The following is a 17,269-nucleotide window of genomic DNA, read 5'->3' as shown; positions in this document are numbered from 1 at the left end:
CGCAGTGAGGAAACTTTCATGAGAATCATAGAATCCCTACAGTACAGAGGGAGGCCATTTGGCCCATGCGTCTGCACTGACCACAATGTCACCCAGGCCCTATCCCCACAACCCCATGCATTTACCCTAGCTCACTCCCCTTGACACTAAGGGGCAATTTAGCATGGCCAATCCACCTAACCCGCACATCCTTGGAGGAAACCGGTGCATGTGGGCTTATTCAGAACTTTGAAATGTGACGTAGGGAAGCAGCCTGATTTGTAATGTCTAAGCCTGTGACTCAAACCTGACCTGGGGTGTGCCTTGTCGTTACATTATTTCCTCTTGAACTCATTCAGATAAGTCATTAAGAATACAGTGATTCAGTTCTCCCATCATAATGAACTTACCACCCATGGTTTGTCACAGAAATTGTAGATGGATTCTAATGAGTTCACACTTGGAAGTCCACCATACTGAAGTCCTATAATAATATTTCGGAAGTCTTCGTTTTCTGCCATGCTATAAGGATGTTGCCTCACAACAATGAAGTGAGGTTTGAATGCTCTGTAGATAGAAACGCAAAAAATATATCCGCGTTAAAACAGTTTGACAATAAGCAATATTTTGCCCTTCCAAAGTTGTACATGTTGACAGTCAAATTCCACTTGGTCACCCACACGCCTAAACCCTAACACCCAGCACCCACCCACCACCACCTGCGCCCCCCCACCCCCCCACCTATTCTCCCTGTGTCTGCGCAGGTTTCCTCCGGGTGCTCTGGTTTCCTCTCACAGCCTAAAGACGTGCAGATTAGGTTGATTGGCCAGGCTAAATTGTCCCTTAGTGTCCAAGGGATTAGCAGGGTAAATGCTTGGGTTAAGGGGAAAAGGCCTGGGTGAGATTGTGGTCAGTGCAGCCTTGATGGGCCGAACAGCCTCCTCTGCACTGTAGGGAATCCAGTGAATAAATGCAAATCTTTCTTTCAGTTAAAGTAACCATCAGAAATACCCACAGGGTGTACTTTCAAACAGATTTCCCCTCAAATGTGGACAAAAAATTACCACAGAAACTTTATATGATATTAACATTGGAAAGAACATGTTTATTTTTGGAAAGGCGATGGATTTTGGAAACCACACACGATATGCTTCAAATGATGCCATTGGAAACAACTTTCCACAGCATAATGTTCGCCATTCTGGTTACTCGGTTGTACTTTGAAGAGTAACACCAATTTGTTTCCAGCCCCAGCAAAGAATAATAATGAGTGACATGGGCTGGGATTTTCCAGCATCCACCCCCCCCACCCCCACTCTCCTCATGGCAGTCTTTTCCAGTGGTGAAGGTGGCTTGCCATTGGCTGCTGGCAGGATCTTCCAGCCCTGCCAAAGTCTACAGCATTTTGTACAGCTGCTCGCCCGTGCCGTTGGGAATCCCACTTTGGGGGTGTTGCCTTTGGCAGGACTGGAAGACCCTGCTGGAAAGAAGGGCCAGATAATCTCTGATTATTTGCTGTACCTATATTTTAAATTTGTGTGATTCATGTAAACGGATGCACAAATCCCTCTGAATACCTGTATTTTGTAGTCTCTCACCCTTAAGAACAAGCACTTCCGTTCTTTCCAGTGGATAATTTTACACTTCCACGAACTATAAACAACTTGCCACTTTCTTGTCCATTATTTATCAGTTTATATCCTTTTTCAGTATCCTCCTCATAGACTACTTTCCCACTTAGCTTTGTATCATCAGCAAACCTGGATACATTGCATTCAGTTCTCTCTTCTAAGTCAGCGATATAGATTTTAAATAGCTGAGACCCAATCAATTATTCTAGTGACATCCTTCTATGTTACAAATTAACAGTTCATTCCTCCACTGTTTCCTGCCCATTAACCAATCCTCAATGCATGCTGATATATTACCTAATATCTTGTGATCCCTAATCTTGTGTAATAACTTCTAGAATGTATTTATTGAATCCCTTCTGAAAATCCAAACACATTACATCCACTGCTTCCCCCTGCTGGGGGAACTCTAATAGATTTGTCAGACATAGAATCCTTACAGTGCAGAAGGAGGCTATTTGGTCCATCAAATATGCACCAACCACAATTCCACCAAGGTCCTACCTTGTAACCCTATGTATTTACCCTAGCTCATCCCCCTGACACACTAAGAGGCAATTTAGCATGGCCTATCTTTGGAACACAAAGACACTGGTTGTCTCAAAGTGTCAAAAGACATCACTAGATGTGTATTCAGCCCTGGTTTTTGGGGGGAAAAAGGGCTTGTACAAGTCACATGATAAGAAGCCATTTATTTTATTGTCTATTTGACAATTTCAGCAAGAAACTGCTTGGATAATTCCCATAAAAGCCATCAAACCAGCTACTAATCATCCAAGTAGTCAAAGTAATTAACAGCAATACCTTGAAAGTGTGAAAAGGATTTTCTCCAACCTGTTCCAAATTTATATTATTGTGAGAACCAACCTCCTGGAAATTTGACTGCAAGAATCCTCTCAGCTTACTGAAAAAGCTTCTTTCAAGACCATCACTTAAACTAAATAATCAACTTAATCTAAGAAACTACAGGCCTATCATAAAAGATACAGAGATAATTGTTACAGGATTGCTTTTCTTCCATTTGTATTTAATCTTTGTGCATGTGATTGTGTGAGTGAGATGTACCATTTTAAAGATCTGGGATAAGCGAGCTGTATGGGACAATGCCATGATGACCGAGGACTGCCCAGCCACAGGGCTGGATGCTCCCTCCCAGCCAGAACCAACTCAGGCTCCGGTGGCCAGAAGACGCTCGCCAATATCATCACAGCCACCAAAGTCAGTAAGCTCCCTTCAATGTTGATACCAGGCAGGGGGCACTGAGACCCAGCACCCAGAGGTGTATGTTTAAGGCACAACAGAGGAATGTCAAAGATGCCATTATTTGTGTCCATTGCTTTAAGGTTTCTGTTTGGTTTGGTATATGTTAATGTGAAGTAACATAAGCATTTTCTGTAACTCCATGGGTTGAAATGGATGCATAATTGGAACAGTGGCTGGACGTCGCACAGGTTTGTAGGACATTTTGTGGTGCTGGAGTTCTGAGTTGGGCTCTCACGTAAAGATTTTTTGCAGATGAAATCTTGCCATTGGATTGAATCGGTCTCCATGCCTTGGGTGTCTAGCTGAAGGTCGCTGGATGGATACATCCCACGTGTTCCTGCCCCCATGAATGTTCCTGTCATCTGCCTTGATATCGTCACCCTGTGTAATCCCTGAGTCATCCTCCCACCCATTATAAGAGTCATCCTCCTGAGCCTGTGGAGCTGCCTCATTTTCGTCAGCCTTCTCTGAGTCCCTGTGTCAGAGTCAGATTGTGTAGAGCAACAACTATGGGGGGGTCACGTTCTGCAGGATACTGTAGTAGTCTCCCGGATTGCTCCAGGCATCTGAAGGGTATCTTGAACAGCCTGATGCTCATCTCTACCACTGCTCTTGCGGAGGCATGACTCCTGTTGTATCTCTCTTCAGTTTCAGAGCTTGGGTAATGGTGTGGGGTCATTAGCCACCTCTTCAAGGGTTGTCCTTGACACCCAGGAGCCATCCATCCAATTGTGCAGGAGACACAAACAGGCTTGGTACCTGGGAGAGCCGCAATGTGCAAGAATCATGAGAGTTATTGGATAACTTGCAGAGTCCGTGTCTTGTGGTCGCAGGCATTCATTGACTGGTCTGAAATGTGTTACCTGGTTGGTGGAGGCAGGATGCCTCACATCCTTTACAAAGTACCTGGATGAGTACTTGGCATGCCATAATATTCAAGGCTGTGGGTAAAGTGCTGGCAAGTGAGATTAGATGGGCAGGGCCTTTCAAGTTTCAGTGCAGACTCAATGGGTTGAAGAGCCTCTTCTGCACTGTAGTATTCTATGATTCTGATACCCCTGCTGTTGATGAAAGTTCCTAACTCACCAACTAGCACCTTGATGGCCACATGCATACAGTCCATAGCACCCTGGATGTGGGGAAACCCAGCCATCGATGTGAACCGTCGAACTCTCTCCATCTGGTTGGCCCATCTGTCTGGTAACTGATAAACATGAGGACATGTTGATGAACTGAAATGTGTGTAATTGCCAGACCAAACTTGACCCACCTTCCTGCTTTTGAGGTCCAGCCACCTAATTTTGGCTGCAGAATGGGAGATTCCACCCAACAGATCTGAAGCTGGTCATAAGAACATAAGAACATAAGAAATAGGAGCAGGAGTAGGCCATCTGGCCCTTCGAGCCTGCCCCGCCATTCAATAAGATCATGGCTGATCTGTCGTGGCTCAGTTCCACACTCCCGCCCTCTCCCCATAACCCTTAATCCCCTCTCTTATCAAAAACCCATCAACCCTCTTCTTAAAAATATTTAGCGAGGCAGCCTCCACCACTTCAACAGGCAGAGAATTCCAGAGATTCACCACCCTTTGAGTGAAGAAGTTCTTCCTCAACTCTATCCTAAACCGCCCCCCCTTTATCTTGAGGCTGTGCCCCCTAGTCCTACTGTCCTTTCTGAGCGGGAAGAGTCTCTCCACCTCTATCCCATCCATCCCATTCATCATCTTATACGTCTCAATGAGATCTCCCCTCATTCTTCTAAACTCTAACGAGTACAAGCCTAGTTTATTCAGCCTCTCGTCATAGCTCAACCCCCTCATCACAGACAATGTGACTATAAATATGCAGAGTTCAGCTTTCCTTGTAGACACTTTCTAATATCGCTGGAGTGTTGCTGGGAGCATCCACTTTCTCATAACATGAAAAATCTCAGTAAAAGACTTGGGTGGAATTCTACCAAAAAACTTTAACAGTCAGAATAATGGAGTGATCGACAACAATCTCTCAGGCATCAAAATCCTCCCACACTTAGGCTAAAATTCTCTGGCTGTTCATGCCGGGTGGATTCTCTGGCCCCACTGCAGTGGATCGAGGTTTGGCTGAGCACCGGATTCTCCTTCCTCCCTTGTGGCGGCAGCGGGGCGTGAATGGCCGGAGAATTCTGGCTTCAGTCACTTTTTGGAGAGTTGGGAGTTTCACGCTAGTACTGGGGTTGGGCGGGGTGGGGGTGGGGGTGCCTAAACGTGCCGGTGAGCCTGGCTTCAGAGCGCTTGGGTGCCAATGCACAGGGTGTCCTGATCTCACAGTGCACTAGTGCACTGGGCATCTTCTCCCACTCCCTCCCTGACATGGGCCACCAGTCATGTGTCTCTGTGCGTGACCCCGACTTGCCCCCCTATCAAGAATCCTGACATGCTTCCCCCAGTCAAGACTTGCCTCCCCAGTCCATCCCTATATGATCCCCCTGTCAGGCACCCCCACACACAGTCCCCCTTACATCATGGCTTCCACTCAGGATCCACTCCCTAGGCACTGGCCCCGGCAGACTGGTGGTGCCCAACTAACACCGCCGGGCTGTCCAGTGACCACCGCCGGACAGTCCAGTGGTCACTGACAGGCACCGCTGCTGTGCCAGGCAAGCAGTGCTAAGTTGGCACTGCCTGGCCATGCTCCCAACCACCTGGGGGCTTCAGTGCCTCTGAGGCCCTCCACCGCTCTGCGTGACCATCAGGTGAGGTCTCACTGGTGGACAGCAGTACCGATTCCTGCCGCTATCATGCCACAGCTGCAGACTGGTGAACTTCATGTATTGGGAGTTGACTGCGCTCTGTATATTCAAATACTACTTTAAATATGCTGATCAGCCTCGTGCCCTTATTGGGCACAAACTGGTTCGTGCCATTAGAAAGAGACTGGGAGAATCGCAAACTGTTTGACACCAGGTGCAAAATGGATTTTTAGGCCCGCTCCTATTCTCCAGAACTAGCACGATCTACTAACGGCGCGGCGAGGTCAGAGAGTACCCCACCTTTGTAAATCCAAAGGAATTCCTAAAAAATATTCTAAGCTTGACTTCACATCCAATCACAGCCATGATCCACCTTTCATGTCTGACCCAAGCTGTGAGCGATTAAGAGCTTTCCAGTTAAACCTTGTTGATACATATCCAAAACCACATAGTAAAAGGTGGCTGGATAACTGGAGCCTTTAGGCACCAATAGAATAAGCTTCAAGAGTCTTTATCCATCCTTGACTGATGATGTTGTTATATATTTTGTGCAAGCTACAAAATCACAGAAAGTACATTGCCTTGGAGACTAACGTCTGCGCAAAAGACTTGCAACCTTTACCGCATAAATTATAACAAACATAATGGAATATTCAAGGTACAATCTATTGCCATTGATTATTTTGACCAGAGCACTGAGGACTGTTAAACTGATTTATCTCTTTAATATATCACCAGTAACCTTACAAATTATCCTTTCAACATCAAGGACAAAAGTATTAACATGCAATTCCACCTGGACACAAAATATTGCCACACATAGAAAGTGGGTGCAGGAGTAGGCCATTCGGCCCTTCAAGCCTGCACCACCATTCAAAATGATCATGGCTGATCGTGCACTTTCAATATCCACTCCCACTTTCTCTCCATACCTCTTGATCTCTTGAGTTACAAGGGCTACAACCAGCTCTCTCCTGAACATATCTAACGAACAGCCCCCAACAGCTTTCTGTTCAACGTGTAACGCCTTCCTGTTTCAATGACCACTTGCAATGATGGTGAAACTGCCAGCCGTCGCCATCATTACGGCTGTGGAAACTCAGAGCAACTTCTGTTGTTCACACGGGCTCTGCTAAACACAGAAATTCAAAAGTTGCTCTCAGTGATTCCTGGCTCCTCCTCAGAGTGCGCTGTTGAAATCCTGTCAGCAGAATGGTGGGACTAAAAGGGTAGAACATAAAAGAGAATGGCAAAAGAAAATAAAAATGCGTCAGAAGACAAACTGATCTAATTCTTGAAAATAGAATCAGTGGCTTCATTAAAACCAATACTTTCTCATTCTGGAAGCTAAAGGTTGAGGATGGCCATGAGAATCGTGCCATGTCACGTGACACCAGCCTCATTAAATATGTGTCAGTGGGTTTTGTTATGTTTGGTGTGGTGGGCTGGATGACTTCAACCCTGTCATCATATCTGGGCTTCATTTTTTAAAAGGCATCCAGACATTATTGATGCAGCAATGAAGAAGGAAGATGGACCTTCAGGGACATTCTGAATCTGGAAAATGGACCTCCTTGATACTGGAAGATCCACCTGATAGATGCTTCCCCCAACCCATGTTTCAGGGTCCACGATGTCTGGACTTTGGAGGTAGCCCCTGGCCTCCTTCATCTAGATGTCAAAATGTATGGGCCACATTGGTCCAGACATGTTCTGGGCCGGCGAGATTTCACGCTGGCGGGGATTGGGAGGGTGATGGGGTGGGGGTTACATTGGTCAGGTAAATAAAGTTCCTTTTTTGAATGATTTCATGTGACGTGGGCACCATTGGCAAGGCCAGCATTTGTTGCTCACCCTGAATAAGTATCTTGAAAACTCACAAAGCTTTGCCTACGATGATGAATACAGTGCAATTAAATGGTTTGCTTAGAAAATCTGCCAATACCCAATGGTTCTTGCATTTCTCCTTTTGGCCAGTGTACATCCAGCTCTGCTTCTTCTGATACTCTATGCCACTATAATGATTTGACACTCTCCGACCCAGATATTTTATTTTCACTTGGGAATAAAGAGTTAGAAATTTAGAACAAACATTCCTGAGATGTGGGGGACAAGGTCACTCCTCCTGATTCCACATTCAGGTCAATCTGGAGGCCTCCCTTCCAGTTAGCACATGCTGAGTGAGGTTCTGACGTGTTCAAAAATCAAGCATGGGTTCTGCAAGAGACGTGCTGGACCCTATACTAAATAAATTATTTCCACCTTTGCATATTCTTGATACTTGTTCCTGATGCCAAAATAGACATTTCATCCAATATAGCAAGCTGTACACTTCTGGTTGGAATTATATGTATTTTCTGCTTGCCAAACCAGAGGCCTGGGAGCCTGATTAGTATCCACAAAGCCAACACTACGCGGTCAAATTTAGAGGTCATTATTCCACTTCCCAATTGTCCCCAGATCCCTTTAAGCAACTTTTCGCATTCCACGCAAACTTATTTCATTACCAACTTTATTAACTCTGTTTTTGAACCATCATATTGGTCATTTCTGAGATTGCAATGTTTGTCAAGAAAGCTTCAGACTGATTCCTAACAATTACCACATGCCACTTAGCCGAGCTTGATTAATGATCACTTCGCATTGCCTTCCTGCATTGCTTAAATCTTTAACAGATGGGCAATGCTGAATTTTTATACCTCAACATTCAATCACTTTAACTAAAGCCTAAATATCACTTACCTCATTATTCCTTTGCAGAATCACTCTTCTGAAATGCAGCACTCTGATTCTGCTAATCTCCTTGGCATGGCTCTTCATCAAGTGCCACTTCCAATTACTATTAAGATTGCTTAATAACTTAAGACAAGCACTTTTAGAATGAGCCTAAATGAGGTTATTCAATGAATTTTATCATCCAATTTCACTTCCAGCTGTATGTAATTCGAATACCTGCTTCTCTCTAAGTGGGATTTTCCTTGGCTACAAGTTCATAAATTAGTAAAATTACATTAAAATCTTGGATCATTATGATTAGTTTTCATTTATTTCCTTCAGCATTAATGCTCCTCCCTCTCCTGCATTTTGTTGGCTTAATTCATATTTACATATGAACATATGGGCTTCGAGCAGGAGTAGGCCACTTGGCCCCTCCGCCCTTCAGTAAGATCATGGCTGATCTGGTTGTAACCTCTCACCCCACAGTCCTGCCTGTCCCCCATAACTTTTCATCCCTTGTTAATCAAGACTCCACATCAAATATATTTAAAGATTCTGCTTCCACCACCTTTTGAGGAAGAGAGTTCTGGAGACTCTCAACCTTCTGACAGAAGAAACTTTTCCTCACCTTGGTCTTAAATGAACAACCCTATTTTAATTTTGTTTTAAGTTAATTAGCTTGACAGTGGACATAATGAGTAATAGGACCCGATCAGGATGAAACTAAGAGGTCAATACCAATAACAGTCTGCACATTTCTGAGCACATAATGAAATTTATCTTTGTACTACATATTTTCGTATCACTGTTTTAGTTTCTTATCCAACATCGAACATAAACTAAATAAAACAGGGATAATGAGAGTTTACACGTATCATTCTAGAAACTGGATCACGCATCACCTGTTTTACAAGCATGAAATGGCCACCTAAGTTTGCCTAATGATGGGCAACATGTATATGATTCCATGCTGGCAGTGCACTGTCCACTATTTTGGATCATACTCCTGCATTGGTTGGCATGGTGAATGCCAGAGATATTAAAGAATGCTAATTTAAAATAAGTAAATAACAGTTCTAGGCTTATTGTAGGGCTATTTGTGACGTTGGTCTGGTCTGACCTGAACCCGGTACACTAAGCAATAAGCTCTCTCGGTAACTCATCGCATAAACAACCAACCAGAAACCTTAAGTAGAGCTGTATTAAGGGCTCATCCACCACATACAGGGTTTGTTGTCAGCTGTCCTTTTAAGCTGCTGCTGGGTTGCTTTTTTGACCTGCCTATCTCTCATCGAAGCTAAATATTTGATTTCTGCTAGCAATTCTTCGCTATAGTGTTAGATGGGAGGGAACAAGGCCATCTGAGAAAAAAGGGAGGAACATAGCAACAGGAACGTAGACCAATTAGCCCCTTGAGCCCATTCCATCTTCAAGATGATCCATGGGCCCACCTTTGCCCAATGTCCATCAATTCCTTTGGCTAATGTCAAATTCAGAATTAAAATTAACTATTGACCCACATCATTTTGCAGAAGAGAATTTTAAGAATCTAATACTTTTAGCATGCAGGTGTTTTTCTTAACATTACTCATGACTCTTTTACGCTATGTCCCTTCTTTATAGAGTCCCCAAACAGCAGATAAATTTTGCCTCTTTCTACCCTATGTAAGTTTCCCTTTTTGAATGTCTTTTGGAAATCCAAATACACTCCATTTACAGGTTTCCCTTTAACCACTCTACTGGTTACATTCTAAAAGATCTCCAAATAGATTTCTCAAACACGATTTCCCTTTCACAGAAGTCTCTGTCATTTCTTTGCTCCCATTATTAATTTCCTAGTCTCACCCTCCATGGGACCAACACTTACTTTAGCTACTCTCTTATTTATGTATATTTGTGTAGGAGCTTTTCCTTAATTTTCTCCATTTATAGCCAGCTTTTTCACTCAAACTCAGCATTCTTCCTTTTATCAGTCACTGTTTGCTGGTCTCTAAAATTTTCCCAACCTTTCTTTCAATTTCACATATCCTCAACTTTCTTAGTTAGCCATGGATGACACATCCTTCTCATAGAGTCTTTATTTCTCAGTGGAAGATAGCTTTAATAAGAGTCATGAAGTATCTCCTTAAAGGTCTGCCATTTCCTTGTTTCTGTATTTATCAAAACCTATAACATCTTCAAAATTTTCCAGTTCCGATGAGTTGACATTGAAGTGAAATATTGGACTGGACCTTCCCAGCTATCTAATTCTTTTTGTTATATTCTAACTGTGTTCTTAAATAAAGTTTGTTTTGATAAAAGCTTCCTAGTGGGTCAACTGAATCATACCTGGAGCGAGGGCGGCACGGTGGCACATTGATTAGCATTGCTGCCTCCCAGCATCAGGGATCCTGGTTCAATTCCCAGCTGGGTCACTGTCTCATGTAGTTTGCACATTCTCCCCATGTCTGCATGGAGTTCCTCCTGGTCCTCCAGTTTTCTCCCACAGTCCAAAAATGTGGTTAAATGGATTGGCCATGCTAAATTGCCCCTTACTATCAGGGGAACTAGCCAGGGTAAATGCATGGGGTTATGGGGATAGGGCTTGGGCAGGATTGTGGTTAGTGCAGAGTTGATGGGCTGAATGGCCTCCTTCTGCACTGTAGGGATTCTATGCAACATCTTATACTCACCCTACTACCAAAATCAAATGCAAAAGTTAGGGTTTAGGCCAACTGCATAATTTACCTTGGAGTTTCTGGTCTGGTCCCTAACAATTTTGAAAAAGAGATATTCCATCAGATCTTCCAGATCAACTTCTCTGAGGTCATAGAGACATAGAGGCTTGTAGCATAGAAACAGGCCCTTCGGCCCAACTTGTCCATGCCGCCCTTTTTTTTAAACTCTTAAGCTAATCCCAATTGCTCGCATTTGGTCCATATCCCTCTTTACCACAAATGAAGCAAGAGGCAGAGAGGCGAATATATTAATTGTTAAACCAGCCCAATATTGACCACTGACTCACTCACTCATACAGATTGGGTCATATAGGATGTTTGAATTACTGAAACCACCAGAGATTGCTGATTGTTTATGCTCCTTAGTTAGCTATGTTCAGACTGTAATTGTTAATGAAGCTTTTATTACTATCGAGGATGGCTTCTGTTTCCATCTGTGCTTTTGCAATTCAGGGTTTAATGCGACATTCTCTGCACAACAGTGGAGACAGCTTGCATTACAACAACATTGTGATTCTCTCCATCATGATTTGATCCAATTGCATTGTCGCTATTGCTCTTTTAGGGTCATTGCTGGGCTAGCAGGTTAAGAGATTAGTATCTGTTGCAATGACTTCTCAAATGTAGAGTATCAGACTCCTGTTTGAGTTTCAACGTCTATCTGAATGTGCCATGAAACAAGGGCTGTCATTTACAGCACTGATTTGCATTTTTATTAGTATATTTTCCTAAGGGATACATTGTCGATTTGCAAAACAAGAGCTGGCAATTCACATGGCAGGAATACAGAATGAGCTATCCTCTTAATGGTGAGCAGAACAGTAATTACATTGCTGTAATGTCACATTGCAACCTGTTTACTGAAATTACCATGGAAGGATAAAAGCTATACAGTTGGTAGAGAGATATTTTGTCAATCCCACTCTCCAATACATTGATTGCAAAATGTAATCATGGAAAATAAGCTTAGTGAAAATTCAGTATGTTTTCACTGCACAAACAGTAAAAGGCCAACTTTTGGAAGATTCTCCATTTTTGTCCAGTGCTGCTTGTATTTTTATTCTAAGTACTAGCAGATGTGCAGTGTCATTGCTCACAATGCAGTGAAGGACACACTGGTTTATAGAATATGTAACAGGCTATATATAGTCGGTGGGAGTTAGTGCATTGAATGTCAAATCCCATTTTTCCTCATCACAATGATGTTTAGTATGGATTGAATTTTGGCGTTCCGACCATTTTCCGTAAGACGTCTGCCTAATTTACCTATTCCCTTCTAATCTCTCAATTCCTCAAAAAGTAGCAGAAAACAATTTGCAGCAGGATGACAGGCATTCTAAATTTAGCGGCATTGAAGGGGCATGGAAGGATTCAAATTCAAATTATAAAAATCTCAGGGTCTGGCTCAAAGTCATGAAGTGGGCAGAGGTTGAGTACAGTTTGGCAAAATGGAAGGTGTGATGCCCAGGAAGAGCAAACATATTCTGCACCATCCCAGACCTGCCTATTCTTGTCCTGGAGGCTGGTCAGACTTTCTATTATCACAGCAGCCTGTGGTATGCGAGCAGTATGCTAAGCATGTCTTCATAGATGCTCCTAGCATCTTATTCAAGCATTTACATTCCCTTTGTCTAATTATAGCACCCCCCCCGCCCCTCCCAAACCAAACTCCACCCTCATAGTATAAATCTTGTCCTATTTTCTTTGTCTTTAGCTCTAATGAAGGGTCTTCCAGGCTTGAAATGTTGGCTCTATTCTATCTCCACAGAAGCTGTCAGACTGCTGAGCTTAACCAGCATTTTCTGTTTTTGGTTCAGATGCCAGCATCCACAGTATTTTACCTTTATGTGGTGTGGTTCTCAAATGGATAGGTTCCTGCTCACACTATTGGACATTTTTAAAAATTCAATCCTAAGATGTGGGCATCGCTAGCCAGGCCAACATTTATGGCCCTTGATAAGGTGGTGGTGAGCTGCCTCCTTGAACTGCCACAGTACCCAAAGGTATACCCACAGTATTGTTAGGGCATCCCAGGATTTTGGCCCAGCAACAGTGAGGGAATGGTGATATGTTTCCAAGTCAGGTTGGTGTGTGGTTTGGAAGGGAACCCTTAGATGGTGGCATTGGATAATTGCAGAAGCTGAGGTGCCTGCACTCCTGTCCTTTGGGACCCCTCACCTGCCTCACTCGCAGTCACACCATCCTGTCACTGACCAAATCAGAAGGCCTTATCCTAAGAGTTCTTGGATAATATATACAATATTTAAGATTACGATCTGACAATTAGGGGGAATTCCTTTAGTTTTACATGTACTCTAAAGAATTTGGGATTATGTTGTGGATTCAATAAATACATTTATTTTTTATTATTCATTCATGGGCACCAGTGGCTGGCCAGCATTTATTGCCCATCCTTAGTTTCCCAAAGGCAGTTGAGAGTCAACCATATTGCTGTGGCTCTGGAGTCACAATAAGAACATAAGAACATAAGAAATAGGAGCAGGAGTAGGCCATCTAGCCCTTCGAGCCTGCCCCGCCATTCAATAAGATCATGGCTGATCTGTCGTGGCTCAGTTCCACATTCCCGCCCTCTCCCCATAACCCTTAATCCCCTCTCTTATCAAAAACCCATCAACCCGCGTCTTAAAAATATTTAGCGAGGCAGCCTCCACCACTTCAACGGGCAGAGAATTCCAGAGATTCACCACCCTTTGAGTGAAGAAGTTCCTCCTCAACTCCATTCTAAACTGCCCCCCCTTTATCTTGAGGCTGTGCCCCCTAGTCCTACTGTCCTTTCTGAGCGGGAAGAGTCTTTCCACCTCTATCCTATCCATCCATCAATAAGGCTAAACCAGGTAAGGATGGCAGTTTTCCTTCCACAAGGGACATTAGTGAACCAGATGAGTTTTTCCAACAATTGACAACGGTTTCATGTTCCTTGTCACAAGCCTCAAATCTCAATTTTGAAAACTCGGTTCCTTTAATCCTCATGAAAGCATATAAGGGGCATAGGAACAATTTTGCAAAGAAACTGTTACATCTGGTCTTTACTGATACAGACTGGACAAAATTCTCATTATTTTAAGAATTTTTCAAATTGATCTCACACAAATTGCTGCTTTGTATTGACCAATCATCCTTAATATGCATAACAGATTGAATATACGAGTGCAAACTACCAGCTGTTTTATTGAAGAGAAACAGAATCTCAATCACATTGCAAACAGTCATTCAACTTTCACTAGATGATGGTATTCTGATTTGACGTGTATGGTGTAATCAATAACAGTTGTTCTGACAATATGCATTAGGGGTGGCACGATGGCGCAGTGGTTAGCACTGCTGCCCCACAGTGCCCGGATTTGACTCCAGGCTTGGGTCTGTGCGGGGTCTACACGGTCTTCCCATGTCTACATGGGTTTCTTCCGAGTGCCCCGGTTTCCTCCCACCGTCCGAAAGATATGCTGGTTAGGTGCATTGACCATGCTAAATCCTCCCTCAGTGTTCCCTTAACAGGTGCCGACCGGAGTGTGGCGACTAGGGATTTTCACAGTAACTTCATTTCAGTGTTAATGTAAGCTTACTTGTGACACTAATAAATAAACTTTAAACTAGAAATGGAACTAGGATCTATTTATCGCTTTGCAATGCACTTGATAAATATCTCAAATAGTTTCACCGAACACTGCATCACTTGAATTGCAGTAAGTTGTTATATGGGCAGTCATACTGTAGGCAGAAAGTAAAACGTATAACATCTGGAAAGAATTTACTTCCAGTTCCAGGTGATACGTTAAACTGTCAAAACATACGTGCATTAATTATATCTTCACCTGTTGTTACATGGCCTCGTTCCTATGTTGTTGTTCAACCCCACAGCTAATTTTTCTTCATTCCTGGCTGACAGTGCGCCTCATTATGAGGTGATGAAGTGTTACATGAAGAACCAAATCAATCAGTGGACTAATTGGCCCACCGTCATGAATGGAGCTGTACAGATACGTAATTTTCCAAGGGAATGGGACTGCTAATGAAAAGCAGCTGGGCTGTGTGGGTTCCTCGTGCTTTGTCCGTGCAATCTCTTGTCTCACCTGACAACCTTGGTGCCATTCCGCACAACTTGCATGTCGACCATGCAGGTACCATCAGCTTGAGCAACCAGGTTAATCTCAGCAAATTCGGCCTGAAAAAGAAACAATTCAAACAGCTGTTCAGAGCACGGTGAAAGGTCATCTGGTTAACAAAATACATTGAATGATATTCCAAATAAAATAGGGAAACTTTCTGCAAATCTCTCATGATCAAAGAACAAAGGAAATTACAGCACAGGAACAGACCCTTTGGCCCCCCAAGCCTGCACCAACCATGCTGCCCGACTGAACTAAAACCTCCCGGAGACCATATCCCTATATTTCTATCCTATTCATGCATTTGTCCAGATGCCTTTTAAAACTCACTATTGTATCTGCTTCCATTACGTCCCCTGGCAACGAGTTTCAGGCACCCTCTGTGTAAAAAACTTGCCTTGTACATCTCCTTTAAACCTTGCCCCTCGCACTTAAACCTATGTCCCTGGGTAATTGACTCTTCCACCCTGGGAAAAAGCTTCTGACTATCCAATCTGTCTATGCCCCTTATAATCTTGTAGACTTCTATCAGGTCATCCTTCAACTTCCGTCGTTCTGGTGAGAATAAACCAAGTTTCTCCAACCTCTCCTCATTGCTAATGCCCTCCATTCCTACACCCTGGTAAATCTTTTCTGTACCCTCTCCAAAGCCTCCACATGTGGCAATCAGAATTGAACACTATATTCCAAGTGCAGCCAAACTAAGGTTCTATAAATCTGCAATATGACTTGCCAATTTTTAAACTCAATGCCCTAGCCGATGAAGGCAAGACATCCACATTCCGGAGCACCTGGAGAAAACCTTCTTCAGCTGCGTTACCACCTTCAGTGACCTGTGCAACTGTACTCCCAGATCGCTCTGCCTATCAATACTCCTAAGGGTGCTGCCATTTACTGTATACTTTCTCTCTATATTAGGTCTTACAAAATGCATTACCTCACATTTGTCCGGATTAAACTCCATCTGCCATCTCTCCGCCCAAGCCTCCAACCTATCTATGCCATGCTGTATCCTCTGATGGTCCTCATTGATATCCGCAAATCCACCAATCTTGTGACATCTGCAAACTTACTAATCGAACCAGTTACATTTTCCTCCGAATCATTTATATATATTGCAAACAGCAAAGGTTCCAGCACTGGTCCCTGAGGAACGCCACTTGTCACAACCCTCCATTCAGAAACACACTCTTCCACTGCTACCCCTCATCTTCTGTGACTGAGCCAGTTGTGTATCTAAAAAAGATCCTGTCCACAGCATCAAATTAAAGTTTATTTATTACTCACAAGTAGGCTTACATTAACACTGCAATGAAGTTACTGTGAAACTCCACCAGTCGCCATACTCCGGCACCTGTTTGGGTACACTAAGGGAGAATTTAGAATGGCCAATGCATCTAATCTACACATCTTTGGACTGTGGGAGGAAACTGGAGCACCCGGAGGAAACCCAAGAAGACACGGGGAGAACATGCAGACTCTGCACAGACAGTGACCCAAGCCGGGAATTGAACCCAGGTCACCGGCATTGTGAGGCAGCAGTGCTAACCACTGTGCCCATCAGCATTTCAAATGGAAAAGTAAAAGAAATCCACCACTGAGTTTAAGTGCATTACTAATAATTGATTAACTTTTAATCTCTGTTCATAATAGCTGGATAATAATCTTTTGAAATTATATTTGAATCGTTCATGTTTTATTGACATCCACATTCCAATTTACACCATTATTCTGTAAAAATTTTATAATTTCAATTTACTTTGCTTCCACCTTCTCAACGCTGCCCTTCGCCTGAGGTGTGGTGATTCTCAGGTTAAAACACCAGCAGTCACTTCTCCCCCTCAAAACAGAAAGCACCCTATGATCACCTGGGACTATGGAGACTTTTATTTTGGGGAGGCTTGGTGGCACGGTGGTTAGCATTGCTGCTGCACAGCACCAGGGACCCAGGTTTGATTCTGGCTTTAGGTCACTGTCTGTGTGGAGTTTACACATTCTCCCCGTGTCTGTGTGGGTTTCCTCCAGGTGGTCCAGTTTCCTCCCACAGTCCAAAGATGTGCGGGTTAGGTTGATTGCTCAATTGCCCCTTATTGTCAGGGGGACTAGC

The 17,269-nt window shown here is 43.5% G+C and overlaps 1 protein-coding gene across 2 annotated transcripts in view; it reads right to left on the bottom strand.

Moving 5' to 3' along the window:
- syn2b (synapsin IIb) overlaps positions 1 to 17,269 on the bottom strand; it is a 348,709-nt gene that overhangs the window by 121,024 nt on the left and 210,416 nt on the right. For both annotated transcript variants that reach the window (XM_080182020.1, XM_080182025.1), the window contains exons 3-4: positions 15,127 to 15,218; positions 390 to 546 (exon numbers count right to left, since the gene is read on the bottom strand). In XM_080182020.1, the coding sequence (XP_080038146.1) occupies positions 390 to 546; positions 15,127 to 15,218 (249 nt within the window). The remainder of the gene's footprint in view (positions 1 to 389; positions 547 to 15,126; positions 15,219 to 17,269) is intronic.

The sequence above is a fragment of the Carcharhinus amblyrhynchos genome, chromosome 3 (assembly GCF_965287045.1).
Source record: "Carcharhinus amblyrhynchos chromosome 3, sCarAmb.v2.hapA, whole genome shotgun sequence".
In the NCBI taxonomy this organism is placed as follows: domain Eukaryota; kingdom Metazoa; phylum Chordata; class Chondrichthyes; order Carcharhiniformes; family Carcharhinidae; genus Carcharhinus; species Carcharhinus amblyrhynchos.
This window is presented reverse-complemented; position numbering and strand designations above follow the sequence as displayed.